Source organism: Nerophis lumbriciformis, linkage group LG02 (assembly GCF_033978685.3).
Source record: "Nerophis lumbriciformis linkage group LG02, RoL_Nlum_v2.1, whole genome shotgun sequence".
In the NCBI taxonomy this organism is placed as follows: Eukaryota; Metazoa; Chordata; class Actinopteri; order Syngnathiformes; family Syngnathidae; genus Nerophis; species Nerophis lumbriciformis.
Window position 1 is genome coordinate 15,384,255 of NC_084549.2, and position 27,605 is coordinate 15,411,859.

Sequence of the window (27,605 nt, forward strand, 5' to 3'; positions counted from 1 at the left end):
GAAATTGTGATAATGTTCCCCTTTATTAGAACACCGGTAGGGTCCAACCTTCAACTGCTGCCCACAATAAGAGAATTACTATGAGAACAAAACATACATGAGCGAATAAGAATGTACACACTGTAGCAAATTGATCACATAAGAAGGAGTTAGCTTGTGTAACCGATGTCTCACATGAATATTAGTGACGTTTTCCAGATATAGTCTGCGGCCTGAGTGCAGCGAGTTCAAGGTTACAGGAAAACTGACATTCCTTTTATGCGCAGGGCAGGAAGTATGCAGAATGACGATTAAGCTCACATGCAGAATGCTAACCTTCATCTGATAAGGCCTTATGAAATTCCTCTTGGATTTTAACACACACACACACAAATGTGTTTTAACGTGACTGACATATCAGATTAAAATTAAAAGGTCTTTCAGTGGGAGAACAAGCTGTATGTGTTGGGAGTGAATACAAAGTAAATGTGCTTGAGCCGTCGCCATGGCAACACAAGGTTTTAATATTGTATTGAAGTGACACCTGTTTCTCAGAGAGGTGGAAAGTGCGTTCAATCAAGTACTTTTTTTAAATATATACTTTGAGGTAATGGTGGGTGACTATGTTGCTCCCTGCCATACTAAAATAAAGGAGGAAATAAGATACACAAAATACTCTGCAGCGATTTGTTCGAATGACTTACCACAATAAAAGAAGTGACACTCTGGCAATTTGCATAATAACACGACGACTCTCACTGTGCTAAGACATTTCAGATAAACGTTGGTTCATGTGTAGGTCGAACAATTTAGAGGATTTTCACTCACATTATTGTCGATAAGCCTTATTAATTATTGACGTCTTTTGGGACAATATACTTTCATATTTACCAAACACATTTACACGGGTTGGACGTGCCCGATAAGCACGGGCTAACGTTAGCTCGGGGATTTTAATGGCCCAGCATCGGGGGGGAAAACTCCCCATAAAACAAATGTGGTCACAACTTAGTTTAATGTGTCACGTTCCGAAACTTTAAAAACAAAACTAGGAAACATTAGTTACTGTTTAATCCCCACACTTTACCTTAAATACAGGCGAAATCACCGCAGGAAATTCACTCAGCTGGGGGAGTAATTATCTTAGTCAATGCGCATGCGCGTTGTTACGGGTAAAGCAAAGTGAATCAATTCACTTGAGTGAACGACTCATAGGTACTCGAATCAGCTATTTTTTACAAACTAACAAAACATAGAATAAAAGAGCAAACAGAGAAATCTAACAAAAAAAGTTGCAATGTTGACTCTAATAACACAAATATGGCAGGCAGGCTGTTATTTCTTTAAAACTCTAATTTCTCCAAAAAAAAAAAAAAAAAGACTCAAAATCAATGTTGTGAATTATTAAAGGCTCCAATTACTTTACATCAAATATTCCACTGTGGACTTTAGACATTAAAGCACCATGAATTGATTAACGTGGACCCCGACTTAAACAAGATGACATTTTTTTTCGGGTGTTATCATTTAGTGGTCAATTGTACGGAATATGTACTGTACGGTGCAATCTACTAATAAAAGTCTCAATCAATCAATTAAAAAAACAGGGTTTTCTTTAACAAAAAGGGTATACAACATAAAAAAAAAATATCTGCCAAAATAATTATTTTATTTTGGCCTATCTGAAATTTAAGCTTGAAAATAAAAAATAATGTGACTGGTTTTTAACATTTTTATGACTGAGACCCTATCAAAACGTGAGGGAAACTCTAAAGGCAAAAAAATATATGCATTTACTGTAATGGATTTAAAAAAACATACAGTACAGGCCAAAAGTTTGGACACCTTCTCATTCATTGCATTTTCATGAGTATTTACATTGTAGATTGTCACTGAAGGCATCAAAACTATGAATGAACACATGTGGAGTTATGTACTTAACAAAAAAAGGTGGAATACCTGAAAACATGTTTTATATTGTAGTTTCTTCAAAATAGCCACACTCTTGGCATTCTCTTGATGAGCTTCAAGCACACCTGTGAAGTGAAAACCATTTCAGGTGACTACCTCTTGAAGCTCATCGAGAGAATGCCAAGAGTGTGCGAAAAAATAATCAGAGCAAAGGGTGGCTATTTTGAAGAAACTAGAATATTTAAAAAAAAAGCTATAAAAGATACTAGTAGTGGATACTAGATCGTGGACGGTGGGCTAAATCTCACAACCCAGGTTGACTATTAAAACCCTTTGAACCCTTCGATTATTTAATGGACCACAATGGAAACAAGCCTTTTGGCTTTTTGTGTCATCCATTTGCCTTTTTAAAGCATTTCATGGATTCAGTTCTTTAAGATGTCAATAAACTTCTCAATCAATCGTTGAAGACAGCCAAAGTACATACAAACTAGGGTTGTCCCGATACCAATATTTTAGTACCGGTAACAAAATGTATTTAAATACTTTTCAGTAATTTTCTAAATAAAGGGGACCACAAAAAATGTCATTATTGGCTTTATTTTAACAAAAAAATCTTACGGTACATTAAACACGTTTCTTATTACAATCGAAGAACAATTTTGTCCTTAAAATAGTGAACATACTAGAAAACTTGTCTTTTAGTAGTAAGTCGGCAAACAAAGGCTCCTAATTTGTCTGCTGCCCATTCTATTGTTGTCAAAATTATGAAGGACAAATTGTAACAATGGATTATTAATGTACTTGTTCATTTACTGTTAATATCTGCTTATTTTCAGCTTCAACATGTTCTATCTACACTTCTGTTAAAATGTAATAATCACTTATTCTTCTGTTTGGAAACTTTACATTAGTTTTGGATGATACCAAATTTAGGTATCGATAATATACCAAGTAGTTACAGGAGCATACATCGGTCATGTTGTCCAGGGACATATTTCCTGAGTTTATAAACATAACACATTTTTTAAAAAGGCAAAAAGATTTTGACGATAAAAAATATCGATGTAATCATAGTAGTATCGACTAGATACACTATTGTACTTGGTATCATTACAGTGGATGTTAGGTGTAGATCCGATGGACGTTAGCTAGCTAGCCATGTCTTAAAGCACCTCTTCCTGAGGGCGTTTCAGTGTTATAGCTTCACCTTTATCGTTAGTTTTTATGCCAAAATGTCCGTTCTCCCTTTTCTGTCTACACACACTGTCTGCTTGTAAGTACTCTGATTGTGCGCTGCCGAACATGCTCCTCTGCTCGTAAAACCAGCAATGTCATGCCCGTTTAAAAAAAAAAGAAGAAAAAAAAAGTATAGTACCATTTTTGATGATTACCGCGATACTATACTAGTACCGGTATACCGTACAAGCCTAATACAAACTAAGTTGCATCAACAAGTCGTCCCTCGCCACATCCCGCTTAAAATTATGAAATTGCATTGTCCCCTTTGAAATAAACTAATTTAATCACTATAGCTTCAACACATCGCTGTTTTTTTTTAGGATATATTTGAATCAAACAGTACTTTTTTTGGTTTCGAATGTAAGCAATTTTTACCATTAAAAAGGCTAAATAAAATACAATGGTATTGGCTACTCAAGGAGACCAAACCAATCAAAGATCATGGCCAAAGATTGGCCTAGCCTCAGGCAGCATTACTATACTGGAGTGTAAAGATGACTAAATGGTGTTATTTCATGTCTAGAGAGCTCTCATAATGTTGATAACCCTATTTACAAGTTTGCAAACATGATTTTTTATACTCTTGCTATAAAAATGTCTGATTTATAATTAGTGATTCCTAATTTGCGGAAATTCATATCCGGAATAAATTAACAAGGGACGGCTGTACTAATAAAATATATTTGGTTTGAGCCATTACTCTTTTAAAACATACTGATAATATAAATGAGCTACTGTATATGACCGTTAAAAAAGACAAACACAAAATGACTTTTATGATTTTATTACAAAATCTTTCACCTTTGTGAATTAACATTTTACATAGAAGAAAACATTTAGAAACTAGAAAAATGTGACCTGTGTTTGTAAGTCCGTGCATGAGCTGGAGATGCCTTATTGCAGTTCTTTTACTATTATTTGTATTCAACTACTGTGAGTGTGTGGTCTTTTGCTGACTTTAGTCCTTAGCTCAGAGTGACAATTTGAGGGATAGCTCCAGCAGGCTGTTGGGAATATGCTGATGGTGTTTGGGCGTTGCAGCTGTTGGGACTTTATCAACTGCTGCCTCTGAATTGTGCGTTCCTCAAACATCGTCATGTGAGGCCTAACACTCCAATCAAGGCTCACTGCACCTGCTTCTTCTTTGCTGGTTTTACAGGGCTCAAGTCTTCTTCATCCGTATCATCATCTTCATCGTCATCTTCCTCCTCCTCCAGGTCAGATTCTTCAATCCCTGAAGCTGAAGAAGAGACAGCAACAAATGGTAATTGCTTCAAGATAATGGCTGAAGATTGTTTTGTGAATATATTTTTTTGCTCCTGGGCTCCCCCTGCAGCTGTGATTTGTAAATAATATTGTTGTATACATTTTCTATTCATGCAAGTGTAAATCAAGACATAATATTATTCCTCATATTGCAATATTTAATATACATTTGTCTAAATACACTACAATGGTTACTTAACTATTGTCATTCCAAGTACACCATTTATAAGTTTTGTGATATTAAAAGCATACATTTTGTTCAGTTCATTCACAGATTGCATTTTATAGTGGTAAATGTTGGAAATATAAGATACATTATATTAGGGCTGCAACGATTCATCAATTAAATCTATTAAAAGACTTTGATTTATATTCTGTTCCTTTGATTAATCGTATATTAAGTATAGAAATAAACAATAGAAATGTATATAATCCAGACAGCATCGAGTGCCTGGAACTTTTAATGCACAGATATAGTTTCCACATGGCCACTACAATAGAGCACAAATGAGAGCGGTGGTGTGTGGATGCCATCAGCTAAGTGGTGCCAAACAGCAGAAAGTTTTTTTCGCCCTAAAATTAAAAAGTACAATGTTTATTTTTTTTGCACTTATTAAGAAAAAAAGAATGACTGTAATGGCAAGCAGAGGAAAACATTGACTTCAAATTAATTCAAATAAGTGTGTTTTATCCAATTAATCAAAAAATAATAATAAATTACTAAAATAATCGATAGCGGCAGCCTAAAAAGGCTGATGATGTGATACACATTGTCGAATTATTTTCTGGTATGTCAACAATAAATATATCTACCGTATTTTCCGCACTATAAGGCGCATCTAAAAACCACAATTTTTCTCAAAAGCTGACAGTGCGCCTAATAACCCGGTGCGCTTTATTACGATTCATTTTCATAAAGTTTCGGTCTCGCAACTTCGGTAAACAGCCGCCATCTTTTTTCCCGGTAGAACAGGAAGCGCTTCTTCTTCTACGCAAGCAACCGCCAAGGAAAGCACCCGCCCCCATAGAACAGGAAGCGCTTCACCCGCCCCCATAGAACAGGAAGCGCTTCACCCGCCCCCGGAAGAAGAAGAAAAAACGCGCGGATATCACCGTACGTTTCATTTCCTGTTTACATCTGTAAAGACCACAAAATGGCTCCTACAAAGGACAAGGATCCGGTTCATAAAAAGACGCAATCTCTCCATCCGCACACGGATTACTACCGTATTTCACAGCAACTGATATTCCTGTGAACTGCACTGTGGAACGGGAGCACGTACGGTGAATATTCGCACCACAGGGAATGAGGAGTCATCCTTCACTGTGGTTCTAGCTTGCCATGCTAACTTCCACCCATCCAAAAGAGACCTTTCCAGCCGGCGTCATCATAAAAGCTAACTCGAAGGGATGGATGGATGAAGAAAAGATGAGCGAGTGGTTAAGGGAAGTTTACGCGAAGAGGCCGGGTGGCTTTTTTCACACAGCTCCGAAGGCGAACACACCTTCACTAAGACGGGCAGATAGCGCCGGTCGACATACGCCAACATCTGCCAGTGGATCGTAAATGCCTGGGCAGATAGTTTCGGTCACAACTGTGGTCCGAGCTTTCCGGAAGGCAGGATTCACAGAACTGCTGCACAACAACAGCGACACTGAATCCGATGACTTCGACGAGGCGGAGCCGGCCATTTTTGGATCCCACGCTTGCGCAACTTTTCAATTCGGACACCGAAGACGAAGAATTCGAAGGATTTACGAATGAAGAATAACTTCAGAAGGTGAGCGCTATGTTTATTTTGTGTGTTGTGACATTAACGTTCGAGCAACATTATGTTGCTATTTATTGCTCTACACCATTTTGAATTTTACTATGTTTGTGATTGCACATTTGCGTACATTTTGGGACAGAGTTGTTAGAACGCTGGTTTTCAATATATTATTAAAGTTTGACTGAACTATCTGACTGTTTTTTTGACATTCACTTTAGCGCAGCGTTTTTTTGACATTCACTTTAGCGCAGCGTAGGCGCGGCTTTTAGTCCGGGGCGGCTTATTGGTGGACAAAATTATGAAATATGTAATTCATAGAAGGTGCGGCTAATAATCCGGTGCGCCTTATAGTGCGGAAAATACGGTAATCGAAAAAAATCTGAAGAATATCCAATATCTAATTTACTCCAACCTGTGAATCAATCAACAATCAAATATGAATTTGATATACAGGTATAAATGTCACTTCAAGTTGGTTTAAAAAAACAAACTACTACACAACTGAATAATGCCAGTTATTAATTTAAACCTTGACCTATTTTCACTTTTCACTACATTGTAAGTCAGGATGTAACAGTATAAAAATCTCACGGTACGATATTGTCACAGTATTAAGGCCACGGTAAAATAATATTGTGGTATTGCCCCCAAAAATAAAAAAAGACTTGGTAAAAATGCCACAGTGTGTAGAGTGAAGTGGCAGGTTTAGGATAAACACAACTACTGTAATTGAACACAAACATAATGCTCAAATCTTCTAAAACAGGGGTGCACATTACGTCGATCGCGAACTACCGGTCAACCGTGGAGGGTGTGTCAGTCGCATGAGTATGGAAGCTGGACAAATAAGATGCCAAAAACCAAACATTTTCATGTGATGTTGGACAGAAAGGTGGACTTTTTTCCTCCTCCATTTGAAAATGTGGACGTTATCAGCACTACTGTCTGATTCCAATCATGCTAGTCATCAGAATCAGGTACCGTAATACACCAACTTATATTCTTGTCTTCATGAAAAAAAGGAATCTATATGTATTAAAGGGGAACATTATCACCAGACCTATGTAAGCGTCAATATATACCTTGATGTTGCAGAAAAGAGACCATATATTTTTTTAACAGATTTCCGAACTCTAAATGGGTGAATTTTGGCGAATTAAACGCCTTTCTATTATTCGCTCTCGGAGCGATGACGTCACAACATGACGTCACATCGGGAAGCAATCCGCCATTTTCTCACTTTCGTCGGTGTGTTGTCGGAGGGTGTAACAACACAAACAGGGACGGATTCAAGTTGCACCAGTGGCCCAAAGATGCGAAAGTGGCAAGAAATTGGACGAAATTTGTTCAAAATAGGAGGCTGTGGGGAAAGCCGACGAAATGGTCAGTCGTTTGTTCCGCACTTTACCGACGAAAGCTATGCTATGACAGAGATGGCAAGAATGTGTGGATATCCTGCGACACTCAAAGCAGATGCTGACATCAACTCCAAAACTGGACAGATCAGCTTTCAGGAAAAGAGAGCGGATGAGGGTATGTCTACAGAATATATTAATTGATGAAAACTTTATTATTACTCGCGGTTTTACATAAATTATTATACATAAACTGTGTTTACCAATAATTTAGCTTAAAAACATTTGTTTTATTTCAATCATTCGAGTAGTCTTGTGTAATGCGGTATTTTGTGTCTAGGTATGGTTAATCTGAGTGCTGAAATCGTGGAAAAATATATGTTCTTAGCGCGCCTGAAATGGGCTGTCTGCACTCTCAAAGTGTATGTTGTTGCCAAATGTATTTCATATGCTGTAAACCTAGTTCATAGTTGTTAGTTTCCTTTAATGCCAAACAAACACATACCAATCGTTGGTTAGAAGGCGATCGCAAAATTTGTCCTCGTTTTCTCCCGTGTCGCTGGCTGTCGTGTCGTTTGTGGGTTTCGCTTGCATACGGTTCAAACCGATATGGCTCAATAGCTTCAGTTTGTTCTTCAATTTCGTTTTCGCTACCTGCCTCCACACTACAACCATCCGTTTCAATACATGCGTAATCTGTTGAATCGCTTAAGCCGCTGAAATCCGAGTCTGAATCCGAGCTAATGTCGCTATATCTTGCTGTTCTATCCGCCATGTTTGTTTGTATTGGCATCACTGTGTGACGTCACAGGAAAATAGACGGGTGTATATAACGATGGTTAAAATCAGGCACTTTGAAGCTTTTTTTTAGGGATATTGAGTGATGGGTAAAATTTTGAAAAAAACTAAAATAAAATAAAATAAGACACTGGGAACTGATTTTTAATGGTTTTAACCCTTCTGAAATTGTGATAATGTTCCCCTTTAAACATGCTTTCATAAATAAATATAAATTATATATATATATATATATATATATATATATATATATATATATATATATATATATATATATATATATATATATATATATATATATATATATATATATGAATGAGGTAGATCCCTTCGACTTGGTCAATTGAAAAGTAGCTCGCCTGCAGAAAAAGTGTGGGTACTCCTGTTGTAAATCATATTTATTACTACAAACATGGATTTTTAAGTGCAAATAATTGCGTGGAACATCCACTGTTTCAAGCATATATTAAAAAAAACGTACTCAACTTTTACATTCTGACAAGCAGTGTCCTCTGCTGTTGACATTTTTTTTGTATATCTGCTTGAAAAATGCTGTTTCTTAGAAAAGTCAACTTAACTTTTAATAATGTGAATACCTCACAAATGGATGTTTTGCTTTGCTGGCTTCAAATATATTTTCCAGGTGATGGTTTATCAAGTAGCTTCTCATTATATTCATATTCCCCGCGGTGTGCAGTGTCCGCGCTTTCACCGGCAATTTCCCTCTGCGCAGTGCGCCATGACCAATCTGTGTCTTCGTCTTGGAAATGCTCGAGTTAAAACTGCCACACTTTGCAGTACGCACACTTCATTACAGGCGCCAATAAGTTGTTTTCTCCAGGGTTTGTTAGTCTGCTTGTTGGCAACATTACGCAAAAGTTTAGGGACACTGATTAAATTATTGAGGAAATGTTTAAAAAAGCAATTCCTTTTACCCCGAATTTCCACTGGATGCGTAACGGCAGAGAAACGTAGCCTCCACAGCGGCGGACCGACCGACTCTTTCCGTTTCCATTCTAGTCTTTGTATCTGTTTCCACCGCGTGCGAATAGCACCGCCATGGCGTTTCCATTCTGCACTAAATATATGCAGGGCTCCTATTTTTGCCGGTCGCTACAACACTGCGGTTCAATTTAACTAAAATCTGCTTGTGTTGGACAGGAAGTCATGCACAAACAAAATAAATTATCCAGTCTACTTTTAAAATAGAATAGTCCGTCTTCAAGGCCGATTGTATTTTACACTTAGAAACGTTCTAATAGGCGAGGACAGGCATAAAGTCAACTTGTCAAAGGTTTTCAGTAGAGATGTCCAATAATATCGGGCTGCCGACATTATCGGCCGATAAATGCTTTAAAATGTAATATCGGAAGTTATCGGTATCGGTTTGAAAAAGTAAAATGTATGACTTTTTAAAACGCCGCTGTGTAAACGGACGTAGGGAGGAGTACAGAGCGGCAATAAACCTTAAATGACATTGGGACATGCTCTCAGGGAGAGCATGTCCCAAATTCCAAGCTGCTGTTTTGAGGCATGTTAAAAAAAAAATGCACTTTGTGACTTCAATAATAAATATGGCAGTGCCATGTTGACATTTTTTTCCATAACTTGAGTTGATTTATTTTGGAAAACCTTGTTACATTGTTTAATGCATCCAGCGGGGCATCACAACAAAATTAGGCATAATAATGTGTTAATTCCACGACTGTATATATCGGTATCGGTTGATATCAGAATCGGTAATTAAGAGTTGGACAATATCGGAATATCGGCAAAAAAAGCCATTATCGGACATCTCTAGTTAACGGTCTGAATTTGGGTTAGAAAAAGAAAAGCTGTGTTACCAATAAGGTGCAGGCCGCTGATGGTAACTGGTCCTGAACCAGCCTTGAGCCGGATGGTGACTGGTGCTTTTAGCTCGAAATCGCCCAAACTCACCTGGGGAAATAATTTACAACTTTAAGAGATTGTACATACAGGTGTGTATTAAAAAAATAAATAAAAATCTATTAAGGACAGAAAAGCAGTGATGGCAAAGTTGTAAGATTATAGCACATACTTAAATTCATATCAGAAGAGTCAGTGGTCTGATGTCATCACTTACTTGCATATGTCAGTCGTGCCTGACTCAACATCAACTGGAAGTGATGACCCAAATCGATCAACTGAAAGCTCTTTTGACTCCTTTTTAATTGTGAATTACAAGCACTCAAGTAAGTCCCTCATCTCCCAATATGTAACTCAAAATGGCCATGATTTATGGGTGGTGGGGTCGAGCACTGCACATTCAACATTTAGGGGGCATTAAATGCAACACCCGGGTACAGCATTTTGACCTACTTCTGGTTAGAACACAGTCGAAGAAAACTGCAGGTATTAGCAAATCTAATTTATTGTTTTTAATGCAACTCAAAAAACTAATACCCATGTCTTACTGCAAATCGTTACATATGGTCAAAAACTTACAATTGTCTGTATGGACAACATTGTAAGCATTTAACAATGATAAATGTGAATAGTTGAAAAGTAATTGTAAGCATTTAAACAATGATAATCTTAAAAAGTCAAACAGTTTGCACTAAGCACTAATGTAATAATATATAATGCAATTAACATTTTCCTCCATTTTCTACCGCTTGTCCTTTTTTGGGGTTGCGGGGGGGCTGGAGCCTATCCCAGCTGCACTTGGGCAGAAGGCAGTGTAGGTCCATCAATTATCCTAAATCGGTAAACAAACAAAAATGAAATGGACTGTCAATCTGTTAGCAAAAATTGCACTTGGATAAATATTGAACAACTTAAAGTGCAGTTTTTCCCCTATTTGGAAAAACTGGGTCAGGTGGTTTGTTGTTGTTGTTTTGGTTGCCAATGCCATCGTGGCCTACTTGTTAAGTTGCTAGCAGTGCGCTCTTGAACGCACGCCGAGACTCCACGGAAATGAAGCGAGGGAAAATGAAGTTGAGCCAAGCCTTAGGCTCAGTTTACTCTGAGGGGAAAACTCCGTAGCAAAGTCTGTGTACCGTATTTTCCGCACTATAAGCCGCACCTTCAATGAATGGCATATTTCAAAACTTTGTTCACCTATAAGCCGCACCGGGTTATAAGCCGCACCTACGCTGCGCTAAAGGGAATGTCAAAAAACCAGTCCGATAGGTCAGTCAAACTTTAATAATATATTACAAACCAGCGTTCTAACAACTCAAATGTGCAATCACAAAAATAGTAACACTCAAAATAGTGCAGAGCAATAGCAACATCAATAACTCAACGTTGCTCGAACGTTAATGTCACACAACACACAAAATAAACATTTAAAGCTCACTTTCTGAAGTTATTCCTCATCCATAAATCCCTTGAATTCTTCTTCTTCGGTGTCTGAATTAAAAAGTTGGGTTGAATTCTGCGTTGTACGCGTGGCTCTTAGTAGGAGCCATTTTGTGGTCTTTACAGAAACACACAAATGAAATGAAACGTAATATCCGCGCGCTTCTTCTTCTATGGGGGCGGGTGCTTACCTTGGCGGTTGCTTACCGTAGAAGAAGAAGCGCTTCCTCTTCTACAGGGTGGGTGTTTACCTTGGCGGTTGCTTATCGTAGAAGAAGAAGCGCTTCCTCTTCTACGGGGAAAAAAGATGGCGGCTGTTTACTATAGTTGCGAGACCTAAACTTTATGAAAATGAATATTAATCCATATATGAGGCGCACCGGGTTATAAGCCGCACTGTTAGCTTTTGAGAAAATGTGTGGTTTTTAGGTGGGGCTTATAGTGCGGAAAATACGGTAGTTGTGTTCCTCCATGTTTCTTCAAGCCGAACGACGCAGGTGCGCATGCGCCAGCGCTGCCCTGACTCTGTATCCAGGAAGTAAGCAGTGTTGCCTAAATGCATTAATAAATGACGTTTTTTCGGTAATTAAAAATTTAAACGGTATTATTAACCGTCAGGAATTTTACTGCGGTTTATAGGACATCAATCTGTACTGACTGAGAAACATGAACAATCATGTTACAGTGTCGACAAAGTATTAGCCCACGTTTTATTTGTACACATCGAGCTCAACAGCGATGTAGTAGTACTAACAAGCATTACGTGCTACATGTATCAAGATCAATATTATAGTGACTCACTCGATGGACAGTAGTCTGTTTGGTCCCGCTGGCTGGGGACGTTTTTTCTCCCAGTTGATTTTGGGTAAGCACTCCATTTCTGTCAGCGTAGCTTTGCTCCGAGCTCCACATTTACACTGTCAAGTCACACCGGTCCTGACCAGGGATGTAACGGTAAAAGGCATAATGAGAAACCGCGGTTTTTAAATTACTGAAAATTGTCATTTATTAATGCATTTTAGGCAACACTGCTTACTCCCTGGTAACGGAGTCACAGTAGCGCAGCGCACTAGGGTCGTTCGGCTTGAAAAAAATGGCGGGAAACTACACGGACTTTGCTACAGAGATTTCCCCTCAGAATAAACAGAGCCAAGCGCTTGGTTTAACTTGATTTTCTTTTGCTTCATTTCCGTGCAGTCTCGGCGTGCTTTTAAGAGCACAGTGCTGTTTTTACATGGTGACAGGTGTGGACAATGTTGGAGACAAACTCATTTGTCTCACACTAAAAGTATACAGCGAAGGAGAAAACTATTTGATGTTGCTTTCGTTTTCTCAATACAGCGTCCATTAGCTGCTGTGAGAGTTAATGAGGTGAGGAAACATGCAGTAGGCGATGTGTCGGGAATGTTGCCACAACGTGTTTATAAAGTCTTTAGTTTGTTTACTGGGAGGTTCACTCTAAATGGATCTGTCCCGATACAGGATCTACATGTACATAACTTAAAAATCAATCAAAATGTAAAAATAGAGATAAAAGCATCATGTAATGAGAAAAAGTTGACATGTTGATACTATTAATGAACAAAAAACAAGTACCGTATTTTCGGACTATAAGTCGTAATTTTTTTCATAGTTTGACCGGGCTCCAGTGCGACATATGTTTTTTTCCTTTATTATGCATTTTCAGCAGGTGCGACTTATACTCCGAAAAATACGGTATTTGTCTTTAAATATATGGATTACGTTTATCTATAGCCTTTTTAATAGACATTACAAATTACATGATGGCATCGCATTCACGCCCACCCTAACTCTGTTTTATCTAACAATCAATAATCGTGATTTCAATATTGATAAAAAAATAGTTTTTATTATTTTGGCCATAATCGTGCAGCCCTATGTATAGGACTAGATCTCATTCATGAACACTATTATCATCTATATTGACAAAAAGTGCAGTTATGTCTTATGGCCAACATTTATTTTTTTTATTTAGGTTATTATTTTTTTCTGCCATGTTACTTTGATTATAATGCTTGTATTGCTTTCATATGCACATTAAGTCTATTTATATCTGCACCTTATTGCTCTTTTATCCTGCACTACAACGCGCTAATGCAACAAAATGAAGTTCTTATATGTACTGTAAAGTTCAAATTTGAATGACAATGAAGAAAATCTAAGTCTCAAAATCTAAATGACTTTTAATTAGATGCTAATTTTAATGACACTTTAATGGATAGCAAATTGAAACACAGCCATAAGTCTTTATTTTTTGGAAATAGACTATCCAATTATCGCATGCTCCCAAATAGATAGTACTTTATTGATTCCTTCAGGAAAATTGAAATTCCAGCAGCAGTGTACAGAATTGAGAACGAATAAATAATAAAATAATAAATACAAATGATAAAAACAAGATAAAAATAAAATTAAAAGGTCGAGAACTACAAAGCTACTGGAGATGCAGCCGCCTTCCACAGATAATGCATGCTCCTTCAAGGTTAGGTTAAAATTAAAGCCCCAACTTTCGGTAGGTCGTGAGTTCAAACCCCGACCGAGTCGTACCAACGACTATACAAGTGGGACCCATTACCTCCCTGCTTGGCACTCAGCATCAAGGGTTGGAATTGGGGGTTAAATCACCAAAATGATTCCCGAGCGCGGCCAGCGGTGCTGCTCACTGCTCCCCTCACCTCCCGGAGGGTGGAACAAGGGGATTGGTCAAATGCAGGGGGTAATTTCACCACACCTAGTGTGTGTGTGTGTGTGTGTGAGAGAGACTATCAGTGGTACTTTTTAAACTGAATGATTTACCATTGGCAAGCAGCTGCTGTGAAGGTTGGCTATTGGCACTGACGTGATCTTTCCCTGATGGTTCATGGCTGTCACCTCCACCACGTTGCTCTCCTCTTTGGCATCTTCTCCCAGACATATCTGTCCAAGCCCCACACACATACTGGTTATCGTTTGGAATGGGGACCAAGTTTTTGATCATCACTTGTGGGGACCACCCTTTCTACAGGTTGTGGAGGCATAAAAAAAAATGAGGGAAAATGGCCACTGCCCAGTTAGCTCATACATGTCTTTAAATCTCTGGATTGATGAAGTAATGTGCTGATCATTCTTACTGGGGACCCTGGGGAAAAAGAGTTAATATGGTTCATGGGGACCAAATGTGCATAATTTACACAAATTTGTACGCGACTACTGAGGACCATTTAAAAAAAAAAATGTTTTTTCTTTTATTAAATATGACATGATCCTCAGAATACAGCACTACAGCTGTCCTCTTATAGGAAGTTTCACCACTTAAATGTTAAAGCAAATCCTGCATCTTCTGCAACTCCAACTACCGTATATAGAAGGATGGAAAATTCTAAATGTGAATCATACTTTAAGGCAGTGGTCCTTAACCTTGTTGGAGGTACCGAACCCCCCAGTTTTATATGCGCATTCATCGAACCCTTCTTTAGTGAAAAATAAAATGTTTTTTTTCCTCCAATTCAAGACAAAGTTATGTTTTTTTACTGGTACACAAAATGAACCGTGCATGAACATCACCTTGTTCAAAGAACAAAACCAACACACTGCATAAACTCACAACAAATTACACACCTGCAAATCCGATGGAAAATTAGAGGGAACATTGTTTGGGGGTATCCATAATACGCCGATAGAGAGAAGTTTTTATTTACACGATGAGTCGGGTTTGTCTTGACCTCCGCGGCAGATGCTCCGCCGAACCCCTGAGGCCGACTCACCGAACCCCTAGGGTTCGATCGAACCCAGGTTAAGAACCACTGCTCTAGTGTCCATAAAACTCTAAATTAAGTTATTAAATAAAGCCCAAAAATCGTCACATCCGCTTTTCACCCAGTCCAGCGAATGCTGGCCCAGTCACATAATATATTTACAAATATACGCCACACTGTGAATCCACACCAAACAAGAATGACAAACATTTCGGGAGCACATCCGCACCGCAACACAACAGAACAAATACCCAGAATCCCATGCAGCCCTAACTCTTCCGGGCTGCAATATACACCCCCGCTACCACCAAACCCTGCTCGCCTCATCCGATGGGGGGGGGGGGGGGTTGGTGGTAGCGGGTTCATGTTGTGTTATGGTGCGGATGTTCTCCCGAAATGTGTTTGTCATTCTTGTTTGGTGTGGGTTCACAGTGTGGCGCATATTTCTAACAGCGTTAAAGTTATTGATACGGGCACCGTCAGTGTAACCTGTATCGCTGTTGGCCAAGTATGCATTGCATTTACGTGTGTGTGCGCGTGTTGAAGTCACACATATTTTGTGATTAGGCCGGCACGTTGTTGTAATGGATGAAAAGCAGACGTGACGACAGCTCGTGGAGGACGATAAACACAGTGCCTTTAAAGCACGCCCCCAAGACTGTGGTCCGGGTGGACTACGAGGTACAATGACTGATGAACAACTTTGTTCGATAAGTGAAGTGAATTACATTATTATAGCGCTTTTTCTCAAGTGACTCAAAGCGCTTTACATTGTGAAACCCAATATCTAAGGTACATTCAAACCAGTGTGGGTGGCACTGGGAGCAGGTGGGTACATGTTACCAGACACTTTAGGTATTTTTGCACAAAGTATCGGCATTTACCATCATTTTACCATGAATTGATTAACGTGGACCCCGACTTAAACAAGTTGAAAAACGTATTGGGGTGTTACCATTTAGTGGTCAATTGTACAGAATATGTACTGTACGGTGCAATCTACTAATAAAAGTCTCAATCAATCAATTTGATCAGTATCGCCGATGCCAGCCTGAATTGCATTTCGTCGGTGTCGGATTTGAAAGAAAATAAGCGGTATCGGAAGTGAAGTGAATTATATTTATATAGCGCTTTTTCTCAAGTGACTCAAAGCGCTTTACATTGTGAAACCCAATATCTAAGTTACATTCAAACCAGTGTGGGTGGCACTGGGAGCAGGTGGGTAAAGTGTCTTGCCCAAGGACACAACGGCAGTGACTAGGATGGCGGAAGCGGGGATCGAACCTGCAACCCTCAAGTTGCTGGCACGACCGCTCTACCAACCGAGCTATACCGCCCCAATAATGAAAGATGCCTCAGCTCAAAGCCTGAGCCCCGACATTAATGAACCAGCATCCAAGAAAAGATGGCAGGTACTGTATCTGGCTTGGGCACATCAGATTAGATCAGTGTGTTGCAAACTGAGCAGTTTAAAGTCCTGAATGGTTGGCTTATTTATTGTTACTTTATTTTCTAATTTATTAGCCTGTGGAAAAAGTTAATGTGGATATTTACCTCAGGAGGCTGCAAATAGAAAAGAGGCATTCAATTTTTATTTACATTGTATTTGATATGCCATTGATATTTTTTAATCATTATTATTATTTGAAACTCGATTTTGCATGTCACTATAAAGTTATATTAGCCTTGCTTGTTCAATATTCAATGCAAAACTTGTTTGGGTCCCTATTAAAAGGTTAATTTGTTCAACCTTGGCCCGGGGCTTTGTTCAGTTTTAAATTTTGGCCCACTCTGTATTTGAGTTTGACACCCCTGCTTTAGGGGGCCTAAAGGTGACAGTGTAAACAGAGGGATGTTCCATTAAGTAAGCATTGCCAAAACACACACACATTAAAACTGCCTTTCACATTTCATCATTTTAAATGATAGCGAGCATACCGTTCTGAGCTCAAGGAAGTGCTCAAGATCTTCCTCTTCATCCCTTTGGAAGGTGTAGAAAGGTACTTTGGAGGAGAGCTGGCAGCCTATAAGAGAGAGATGTATGAGACTAATAGTAATGTTGTAGTTTGACTTGAGGACAAGTGTTAGTACAGATGCTACATGCTGGAAACAAGACCACGTGGGCGCCGGCAGGTAAGCTAACCGACTCGAAGCATTAAAATACATCACCATATACATCGGTTTTAAATCCTCAACTCACTGAACAGGAAGCTTTCTAGCTTTTTTTCACCAGCCAAGCCGACATCCGAACTATCTTCGTCTGAGAAAGACATTCTGAAAACGGCTCTAACTGGCGGCAAGTTGACAGCGCACGTTTTACAAACACGAGCTACTTCCCACTCCGGACAAACTAGCGTTCCAACGCGTTTATATGACGTCATCAATGCGCGACATAATTTCGCGAAAGCAAGTATTTTTTTTTTTTTTTTTTTTTTTAAATGTTGTTAACCAAGAAACATACATTTGAAAATTCAGACAAAGGTTAAGGCATTTTCAACAACAAGAAAATAAAACAAAAGCAAATACAGAGAGTGATAATGGGGGACGGCGTGGCGCGTTTGGGAGCGTGGCCTTGCCAGCCATAGACATCTTATAAGTAGACGCAGCATCGAGAGCTACTGCCTACTGGCGCTGACGGGACGCGGGGCCGCCATCTTGGAGTGGTGATCTGCTCCACTCAGTGCAATTCATTTGGCAGGAGAAATGAACTGTCAGCGCATTTAATTCATCTTACCTCACTGAATACTAGGGTGAATTCAAATCGCGATTCTCACATTGCACGATTCAATATCAATTCTCATTTTTCAAAAATCGATGTTTTTTTAGTTTTTTTTTATTTGTTTATTTTATTTTATTAATCAATCCATCCATCTTCTTCTTCCGCTTATCCGAGGTCGGGTCGCGGGGGCAGCAGCCTAAGCAGGGAAGCCCAGACTTTCCTCTCCCCAGCCACTTCGTCCAGCTCCTCCCGGGGGATCCCGAGGCGTTCCCAGGCCAGCCGGGAGACATAGTCTTCCCAACGTGTCCTGGGTCTTCCCCGTGGCCTCCTACCGGTCGGACGTGCCCGAAACACCTCCCGAGGGAGGCGTTCGGGTGGCATCCTGACCAGATGCCCGAACCACCTCATCTGGCTCCTCTCGATATGGAGGAGCAGCGGCTTTACTTTGAGCTCCCCCCGGATGACAGAGCTTCTCACCCTATCTCTAAGGGAGAGCCCCGCCACCCGGCGGAGGAAACTCATTTCGGCCGCTTGTACCCGTGATCTTGTCCTTTCGGTCATGACCCAAAGCTCATGACCATAGGTGAGGATGGGAACGTAGATCGACCGGTAAATCGAGAGCTTTGCCTTCTGGCTCAGCTCCTTCTTCACCACAACGGATCGATACAGCGTCCGCATTACTGAAGATGCCGCACCGATCCGCCTGTCGATCTCACGATCCACTCTTCCCTCACTCGTGAACAAGACTCCGAGGTACTTGAACTCCTCCACTTGGGGCAAGATCTCCTCCCCAACCCGGAGATGGCACTCCACCCTTTTCCGGGCGAGAACCATGGACTCGGATTTGGAGGTGCTGATTCCCATCCCAGTCGCTTCACACTCGGCTGCGAACCGATCCAGTGAGAGCTGAAGATCTTGGCCAGATGAAGCCATCAGGACCACATCATCTGCAAAAAGCAGAGACCTAATCCTGCAGCCACCAAACCAGATCCCCTCAACGCCCTGACTGCGCCTAGAAATTCTGTCCATAAAGGTTATGAACAGAATCGGTGACAAAGGGCAGCCCTGGCGGAGTCCAACCCTCACTGGAAACGTGTCCGACTTACTGCCGGCAATGCGGACCAAGCTCTGACACCGATTATACAGGGAGCGAACCGCCACAATAAGACAGTCCGTTACCCCATACTCTCTGAGCACTCCCCACAGGACTTCCCGGGGTACACGGTCGAATGCCTTCTCCAAGTCCACAAAGCACATGTAGACTGGTTGGGCAAACTCCCATGCACCCTCAAGGACCCTGCCGAGAGTATAGAGCTGGTCCACAGTTCCACGACCAGGACGAAAACCACACTGTTCCTCCTGAATCCGAGGTTCGACTATCCGGCGTAGCCTCCTCTCCAGTACACCTGAATAGACCTTACCGGGAAGGCTGAGGAGTGTGATCCCACGATAGTTGGAACACACCCTCCGGTTCCCCTTCTTAAAGAGAGGAACCACCACCCCGGTCTGCCAATCCAGAGGTACCGCCCCCGATGTCCACGCGATGTTGCAGAGTCTTGTCAACCAAGACAGCCCCACAACATCCAGAGCCTTAAGGAACTCCGGGCGGATCTCATCCACCCCCGGGGCCTTGCCACCGAGGAGCTTTTTAACTACCTCGGCAACCTCAGCCCCAGAAATAGGAGAGCCCACCACAGATTCCCTAGGCCCTGCTTCCTCATAGGAAGACGTGCTGGTAGGATTGAGGAGGTCTTCGAAATATTCTCTCCACCGATCCACAACATCCACAGTCGAGGTCAACAGAGCACCATCCCCACCATACACGGTGTTGACACTGCACTGCTTCCCCTTCCTGAGGCGGCGGATGGTGGTCCAGAATTGCTTCGAAGCCGTCCGGAAGTCTTTTTCCATGGCCTCACCGAACTCCTCCCATGTCCGAGTTTTTGCCTCCGCGACCGCTGAAGCCGCACACCGCTTGGCCTGTCGGTACCTGTCTGCTGCGTCAGGAGTCCCATGAGCCAAAAGAACCCGATAGGACTCCTTCTTCAGCTTGACGGCATCCCTCACCGCCGGTGTCCACCAACGGGTTCTAGGATTACCGCCACGACAGGCACCAACTACCTTGCGGCCACAGCTCCAATCGGCCGCCTCGACAACAGAGGTACGGAACATCGTCCACTCGGACTCAATGTCCAGCGCCTCCCTCGGGACATGTTCAAAGTTCTTCCGGAGGTGGGAATTGAAACTCTCTCTGACAGGAGACTCTGCCAGGCGTTCCCAGCAAACCCTCACAATGCGTTTGGGCCTGCCAGGTCTGTCCGGCATCCTCCCCCACCATCGCAGCCAACTCACCACCAGGTGGTGATCGGTAGAAAGCTCCGCCCCTCTCTTCACCCGGGTGTCCAAAACATGAGACCGCAAATCCGATGACACAACTACAAAGTCGATCATGGAACTGCGGCCTAGGGTGTCCTGGTGCCAAGTGCACATATGGACACCCTTATGTTTGAACATGGTGTTTGTTATTGACAATCCGTGACGAGCACAAAAGTCCAATAACAAAACACCACTCGGGTTCAGATCCGGGCGGCCATTCTTCCCAATCACGCCTCTCCAGGTTTCACTGTCGTTGCCAACATGAGCGTTGAAGTCCCCCAGTAGAACGAGGGAATCACCCGGGGGAGCACTCTCCAGTACTCCCTCGAGTGAATCCAAAAAGGGTGGGTAATCTGAACTGCCGTTGGGCGCGTAAGCGCAAACAACAGTCAGGACCCGTCCCCCCACCCGAAGGCGGAGGGAGGCTACCCTCTCGTCCACCGGGTTGAACTCCAACGTCCAGGCTTTGAGCCGAGGTGAAACAAGAATTGCCACCCCAGCCCGTCGCCTCTCATTGCCGGCAACGCCAGAGTGGAAGAGAGTCCAGCCCCTGTCAAGAGAACTGGTTCCAGAGCCCTTGCTGTGCGTCGAAGTGAGTCCGACTATATCTAGCCGGAACTTCTCCACCTCACGCACTAGCTCAGGCTCCTTCCCCCCCAGCGAGGTGACGTTCCACGTCCCAAGAGCTAGCTTATGTAGCCGAGGATCGGACCGCCAAGTGCCCTGCCCTCGGCTGCCGCCCAGCTCACATTGCACCCGACCTCTATGGCCCCTGCTATGGGTGGTGAGCCCATTGGAGGGGGGACCCACGTTGCCTCTTCGGGCTGTGCCCGGCCGGGCCCATGGGGACAGGCCCGGCCACCAGGCGCTCGCCATCGTGCCACACCTCCGGGCCTGGCTCCAGAGGAGGGCCCCGGTGACCCGCGTCCGGGCGAGGGAAATCTGGGTTCCTTGTTCGTGTTCTTCATAGAGGTCTTCGATTATTATTATTAATCAATACAACAAAATAATACACAGCAATACCATAACAATGCAATCCAATTCCAAAACCAAACTGATTGATTGATTGATTGAGACTTTTATTAGTAGGTTGCACAGTGAAGTACATATTCCGTACAATTGACCACTAAATGGTAACACCCGAATACGTTTTTCAACTTGTTTAAGTTAATCAATTCATGGTAAAATGATGGTAAATTCCGATACTTTGTGCAAAAATACCTAAAGTGTCTGGTAAAATGTAAAAAGTAGTGTATTTTAAGTGTTGCTGCTATTGCGGAATCATCTTGAAACAATATACAATCTTTGAGCAAAACAAATGATGCCATTATTCTGCACTAAATGTGCACGTTATTTTGTTTATACTCAATTTACCAAATAGCCTACAACCAGAATATTGTGGAGTATTTTTTATTTAAAATTTTTATACAAGTTTTTTTATTTATTTTATTTCTGCTTGTAATTCTTTTATTTGAGTTTTTATCATTGTATGGTTTCTTTTTCTGTGATATGGAACCCCCTGGGTCTGAAATAAAATGACTACTACTACAGAGGTGTAGGACCAAATTCTGGGCGCCCATACACAAGACCCCTAAAAGGCCCCCCCCAGTCCCACCCTTAACCTAACATGGCAATATATACACAAACACTTGGTATGTTTACTTATATGCACTAAAAATAACTATTGCATAGATTTGCTTGAAACCAGCTTTTGAAATCACATTAAAAAAAAAAAATTAGGTTTCTGGCTTTTTAAAGATGGGAGCAACATTTCTAGAACATAAAAAAAAAACTAGAATTTTTTTTAAAAGTCAACAAATTCAATATAAAGTAGCCCTAATAATAATTAAAGTCATTATTCATTTAAATATGGTTATAAATATGTCAGGTTTTTCTTCATTTCAGAGTGTAAAGTAGAGATTATCTGAATCATGCAAGATTATCATCAGTGAATAAAATAAATCATAATACCTTTTTTAAAAGATGGTGCTGCTGTAATGGCTGCTGGTAGCAGGAGCTCTGCGCTCGTGTATCCGCTTTGTTGCATGGTGCAATCATATGTGCACAATATATATTATTTATTGCTATTTTTTTAGTTTTTCATTGTGTTTCACATTTGTAGCTGTATGTAGAAATGGTGTCGCCGCTGGTTGCATCAGCTCTTTGATGTTTCACTCTTGTTTTCATGTGTTTATTTACCTTATTTTGTGTGAACCTTTTGTACCTGTACTGCAAACACATAATTTCCCAATTTTGGATGAATAAAATATATTGTATTCTGTCTTATAACATTGTTATTGCATCTCCTTGGTGTTAGTTTAAGTTTGTCTTGAATAGGTATTTATTTTCATGATTTATGTTAAAGAACATAATGCCTGTTTAGGATTGTACCGTATTTTCCGGACTATAAGGCGCACTTAAAATCCTTTAAAAAAAAAAAAAAAAAAAAACTCGACAGTGCGCCTTATAACCCTGCTGCGCCTAATGTACGGAATAATTCTGGTTGGGCTTTCCGACCAAGAAGCTATTTTATTTGGTACATGGTGTAATGATAAGTGTGACCAGTAGATGGCAGTCACACATAAGAGATACATGTAGACTGCAATATGACTCAAGTAAACAACACCAACATTTTATATGTTCCATTGAAAATATAGAACATTACACACCGCGCTCAAAAATCTATCACAATGTTTTAGTACGACTTTGGTATGCTATGAAGCCGCACCGCTTGAAGGATTGTACTGTGCTTCAACATGGGAGTATTATAGACGGCAAACTGTCTGTTTAACTGTGCATATGACAATAAACAATCTTGAATCTTATTATGGTGTGTGTGTATAAGGTAAAACATATTATTTGGCATTTTGTTTCGCAATATTATGCAAAAGCAACTTTTATTACCTTCTGGTACCTGCTGATCTGTATTTGAGATCTGCATAAATCCTGAAAAATTGTAGTCGAAAAGCATCTTCTTTTGAAGATGATCTGTAAAACATATTCCATGCAACATTTTGACCAAATAACCACCATTAAATGTTATGTAGACCAGTAGTCCCCAACCACCGGGCCGCGGCCCGGTACCGGTCCGTGAAACGATTGGTACCGGCCCACACAAGAAATAAAAAAATTTAATTTTAAATTATTTTTTTTATTAAATCAACATAAAAAACACAAGATACACTTACAATTAGTGCACCAACCCAAAAAACCTCCCTCCCCCACACAAAAGGGTTGTTTCTTTCTGTTATTAATATTCTGGTTCCTACATTATATATCAATATAGATCAATACAGTCTGCAGGGATACAGTCCGTAAGCACACATGATTGTATTTTTTTATGACAAAAAAATAAATAAAAAATTACCATATCCTCCCCCGGTCCGTGGGACAAATTTTCAAGCGTTGACCAGTCCGCAGTAACAAAAAGGTTGGGGACCACTGATGTAGACCACAAGGAAGTGTTTTCCATTTAGAGAAAAATCCTAATTATATGACTCCTTTAAAGTGCCTTATAATACGGTGTGCCTTATATATGAAAAGATAGAAAATAGACAATTTTTTAGCAGTGCGCTTTATAATCCGGTGCGCCCTATGGTCCGGAAAATACGGTACTGGTTTTTTAGAATTGAGTCTTATCCAATTTACCACACATTAGTACACAAAACGGGACGATATGTAGTTTCAGTAAAATTACTCATAATGTCATAATTTATAACAGTTTATTTATTGTCAACCTTATGAATCTTACATACATACAAACTTTACATATGTAAACTGCCCCCCTGACCCCATACACTGGAAAATATACAATATGAGCGCTTTCACTCAGTCCCAATCAGTCTCAGAGAAGAAAAACGCCATTAATGGTAAATAAAACTATCAAAGAAAATTGTGAAAAGTCCACACTAATTTTAGAGCTGATGGCGAATTTCTCCACTTGAGGGTGGTATCTGAATCCTTTTTCTTTTCCTTCGGGCCCAACAAAGCATGACACAATTTCAGTAAGGATATACAAAATAATAACAATACTTTATATTTGACAGTAATAACTGTCTACAGTAACAGAGTGGCATGCGTCTTCCTCTTGTGCCTTAAAATGAGATTATTCTGATGACACAGCCAATCCAGTACACCTCATATGCACACGATGAATGTAATTAGTAACACGAATATCATTGGCAGGGTAAAGAGCCACTGATTATAGCTCCACCCCACCAAATCTGTAGTCAAAGTGCTTGTTTAATCACGATGTATGTTTGACAGGAGGAACAACATTCTGCATGAATTAGACAGGGGAAAGTGCCCACTGGTGACACGAACAAACAAAAGCAGAGTGATCCTAATGGTGCTCTGCTGCAAAGACATTCATTCTAAAGACAAGTGGCAGCAGTGCAAGGAGGAGGCAAATCAAGAGGATGGAAGCGTGTGTGAAATCTAGATTACCTGCTGATGTCTACATCGAATGCGGATAGAAACAGCGAGTCTTGCGAATGTGGACGCTGAAAAAGAAGTTTTGGTCCCACGACAAATTTGACACTTTTGATTAATACACCATTGGGGGAAAATAACTGTACCAGACCTTCTCAGACAATTTCAGCTACATAATGTCCGAAATCACCACACCCCTCTTGTATGAGACACATTAGAAGGTGGTGACGCCAAAGACACTGAGGTCTGTGTTAGAAGGCAAACAACCAAAAGGCAAAGGGAAATTATCCAAAGCAGAGCGTTGAGCATAAATTAGCGCTTCTCTATTGCTTTCAAAACGAACAAACATCGTATATACTGGTATATATATATATAAAAAAAAATCTATCGTAGCGTGCAATGATCATGTAAGAAGGTAAAATTGTGCATGTCTATTGTCTATCGACTCAGCACCACTTTTTCCCCTGCGAGACACAGCCACAACTGTGGTGCAGAGACAAGGAGGCACTAATGTGACATCCTAAATAAAAGGTGTCACACTGTGTTACTTCTTCTTTGTCAAAAGTGCACAGACTGCCCTCATTTCACAGCTCTGACTCTAATTGGGATCTCGACTCTTCAGGCAAGGAGGGCGTGTGGGTGTTATCTCTGCCATGTCTTCTGGATTCAATTAACAAACAGGCAGGTATGGACAGTTTGTTTGCTTGCGTCCCAAGGAGGTATATGAGTTGAGAGGGCTCCAGGCATAAATTACGGAGCGCTGTCGGCTCCTCTCCACTGACTACACCTCGGCCCTTTTTACGTTGGATTCAGAGTGCGTAAAAAAAACAAACAAGTGGCTCTGGGCTAGCACGGGCAGTCATGTAGCATTAAAACCATCATGGAAGTTGTGTCTCATGAAGGTGCTGTGCTGACTGGAGCTTGCTGTCTCTCTCTCTCTCTCAGCCTGTGAGCGTTGCCTCATAAGCTCCGCCCCATAATGATGATATCTTTGGGAAAGCCCTCCATCTTGGCCACCTCAAAGCATCCGAGCTTACCATAAAAGTCCAACATTCTCTTGTCGGTCTGCCGGACCTTACAGAATGCACCATGAGAACCTGGACATGACAGAATAAAGCAGAGGAGCACATTTAAAAAATGTAAATACAAACCCCGTTTCCATATGAGTTGGGAAATTGTGTTAGATGTAAATATAAACGGAATACAATGATTTGCAAATCCTTTTCAACCCATATTCAATTGAATGCACTACAAAGACAAGATATTTGATGTTCAAACTCATAAACTTTATTTATTTTTTGCAAATAATAATTAACTTAGAATTTCCTGGCTGCAACACGTGCCAAAGTAGTTGGGAAAGGGCATGTTCACCACTGTGTTACATGGCCTTTCCTTTTAACAACACTCAGTAAACGTTTGGGAACTGAGGAGACACATTTTTTAAGCTTCTCAGGTGGAATTCTTTCCCATTCTTGCTTGATGTACAGCTTAAGTTGTTCAACAGTCCGGGGGTCTCCGTTGTGGTATTTTAGGCTTCATAATGCGCCACACATTTTCAATGGGGGACAGGTCTGGACTACACACAGGCCAGTCTAGTACCCGCACTCTTTTACTATGAAGCCATGTTGATGTAACACGTGGCTTGGCATTGTCTTGCTGAAATAAGCAGGGGCGTCCATGGTAACGTTGCTTGGATGGCAACATATGTTGCTCCAAAACCTGTATGTACCTTTCAGCATTAATGGCGCCTTCACAGATGTGTAAGTTACCCATGTCTTGGGCACTAATACACCCCCATACCATCACAGATGCTGGCTTTTCAACTTTGCACCTATAACAGTCCGGATGGTTCTTTTCCTCTTTGGTCCGGAGGACACGACGTCCAGTTTCCAAAAACAATTTGAAATGTGGACTCGTCAGACCACAGAACCCTTTTCCACTTTGTATCAGTCCATCTTAGATGAGCTCAGGCCCAGCGAAGCCGATGGCGATTCTGGGTGTTGTTGTTAAATGGCTTTCGCTTTGCATAGAAGAGTTTTAACTTGCACTTACAGATGTAGCGACCAACTGTAGTTACTGACAGTGGGTTTCTGAAGTGTTCCTGAGCCCATGTGGTGATATCCTTTACACACTGATGTCACTTGTTGATGCAGTACAGCCTGAAGGATCGCAGGTCACGGGCTTAGCTGCTTACATGCAGTGATTTCTCCAGATTCTCTGAACCCTTTGATGATATTACGGACCGTAGATGGTGAAATCCCTAAATTCCTTGCAATAGCTGGTTGAGAAAGGTTTTTCTTAAACTGTTCAACAATTTGCTCACGCATTTGTTGACAAAGTGGTGACCCTCGCCCCATCCTTGTTTGTGAATGACTGAGCATTTCATGGAATCTACTTTTACCAAATCATGGCACCCACCTGTTCCCAATTTGCCTGTTCACCTGTGGGATGTTCCAAATAAGTGTTTGATGAGCATTCCTCAACTTTATCAGTATTTATTGCCACCTTTCCCAACTTCTTTGTCACGTGTTGCTGGCATCAAATTCTAAAGTTAATGATTATTTGCACAAAAAAAAAACGTTTATCAGTTTGAACATCAAATATGTTGTCTTTGTAGCAAATTCAACTGAATATGGGTTGAAAATGATTTGCAAATCATTGTATTCCGTTTATATTT

General features: G+C 40.9%; 2 protein-coding genes across 3 annotated transcripts in view; both read right to left on the bottom strand.

Annotated features, from left to right (window-relative positions):
• Positions 1-3,900: 3,900 nt before the first annotated feature.
• On the bottom strand, positions 3,901-17,768 carry npm3 (nucleophosmin/nucleoplasmin, 3). Its single transcript, XM_061945385.1, has 5 exons — positions 17,603-17,768; positions 17,341-17,426; positions 14,465-14,584; positions 10,168-10,261; positions 3,901-4,372 (listed from the first exon to the last, which is right to left on the bottom strand). The coding sequence occupies exons 1-5, from the start codon at positions 17,673-17,675 to the stop codon at positions 4,257-4,259; spliced, it is 489 nt and encodes a 162-aa protein (XP_061801369.1). The 5' UTR covers positions 17,676-17,768; the 3' UTR covers positions 3,901-4,256.
• Positions 17,769-24,205: 6,437 nt separating this feature from the next.
• oga (O-GlcNAcase) overlaps positions 24,206-27,605 on the bottom strand; it is a 34,775-nt gene continuing 31,375 nt past the window's right edge. For both annotated transcript variants that reach the window (XM_061945580.1, XM_061945502.1), the window contains exon 18: positions 24,206-26,025. In XM_061945580.1, coding sequence (XP_061801564.1) covers positions 25,889-26,025 — 137 coding nt within the window. In that variant the 3' untranslated portion in view covers positions 24,206-25,888. The remainder of the gene's footprint in view (positions 26,026-27,605) is intronic.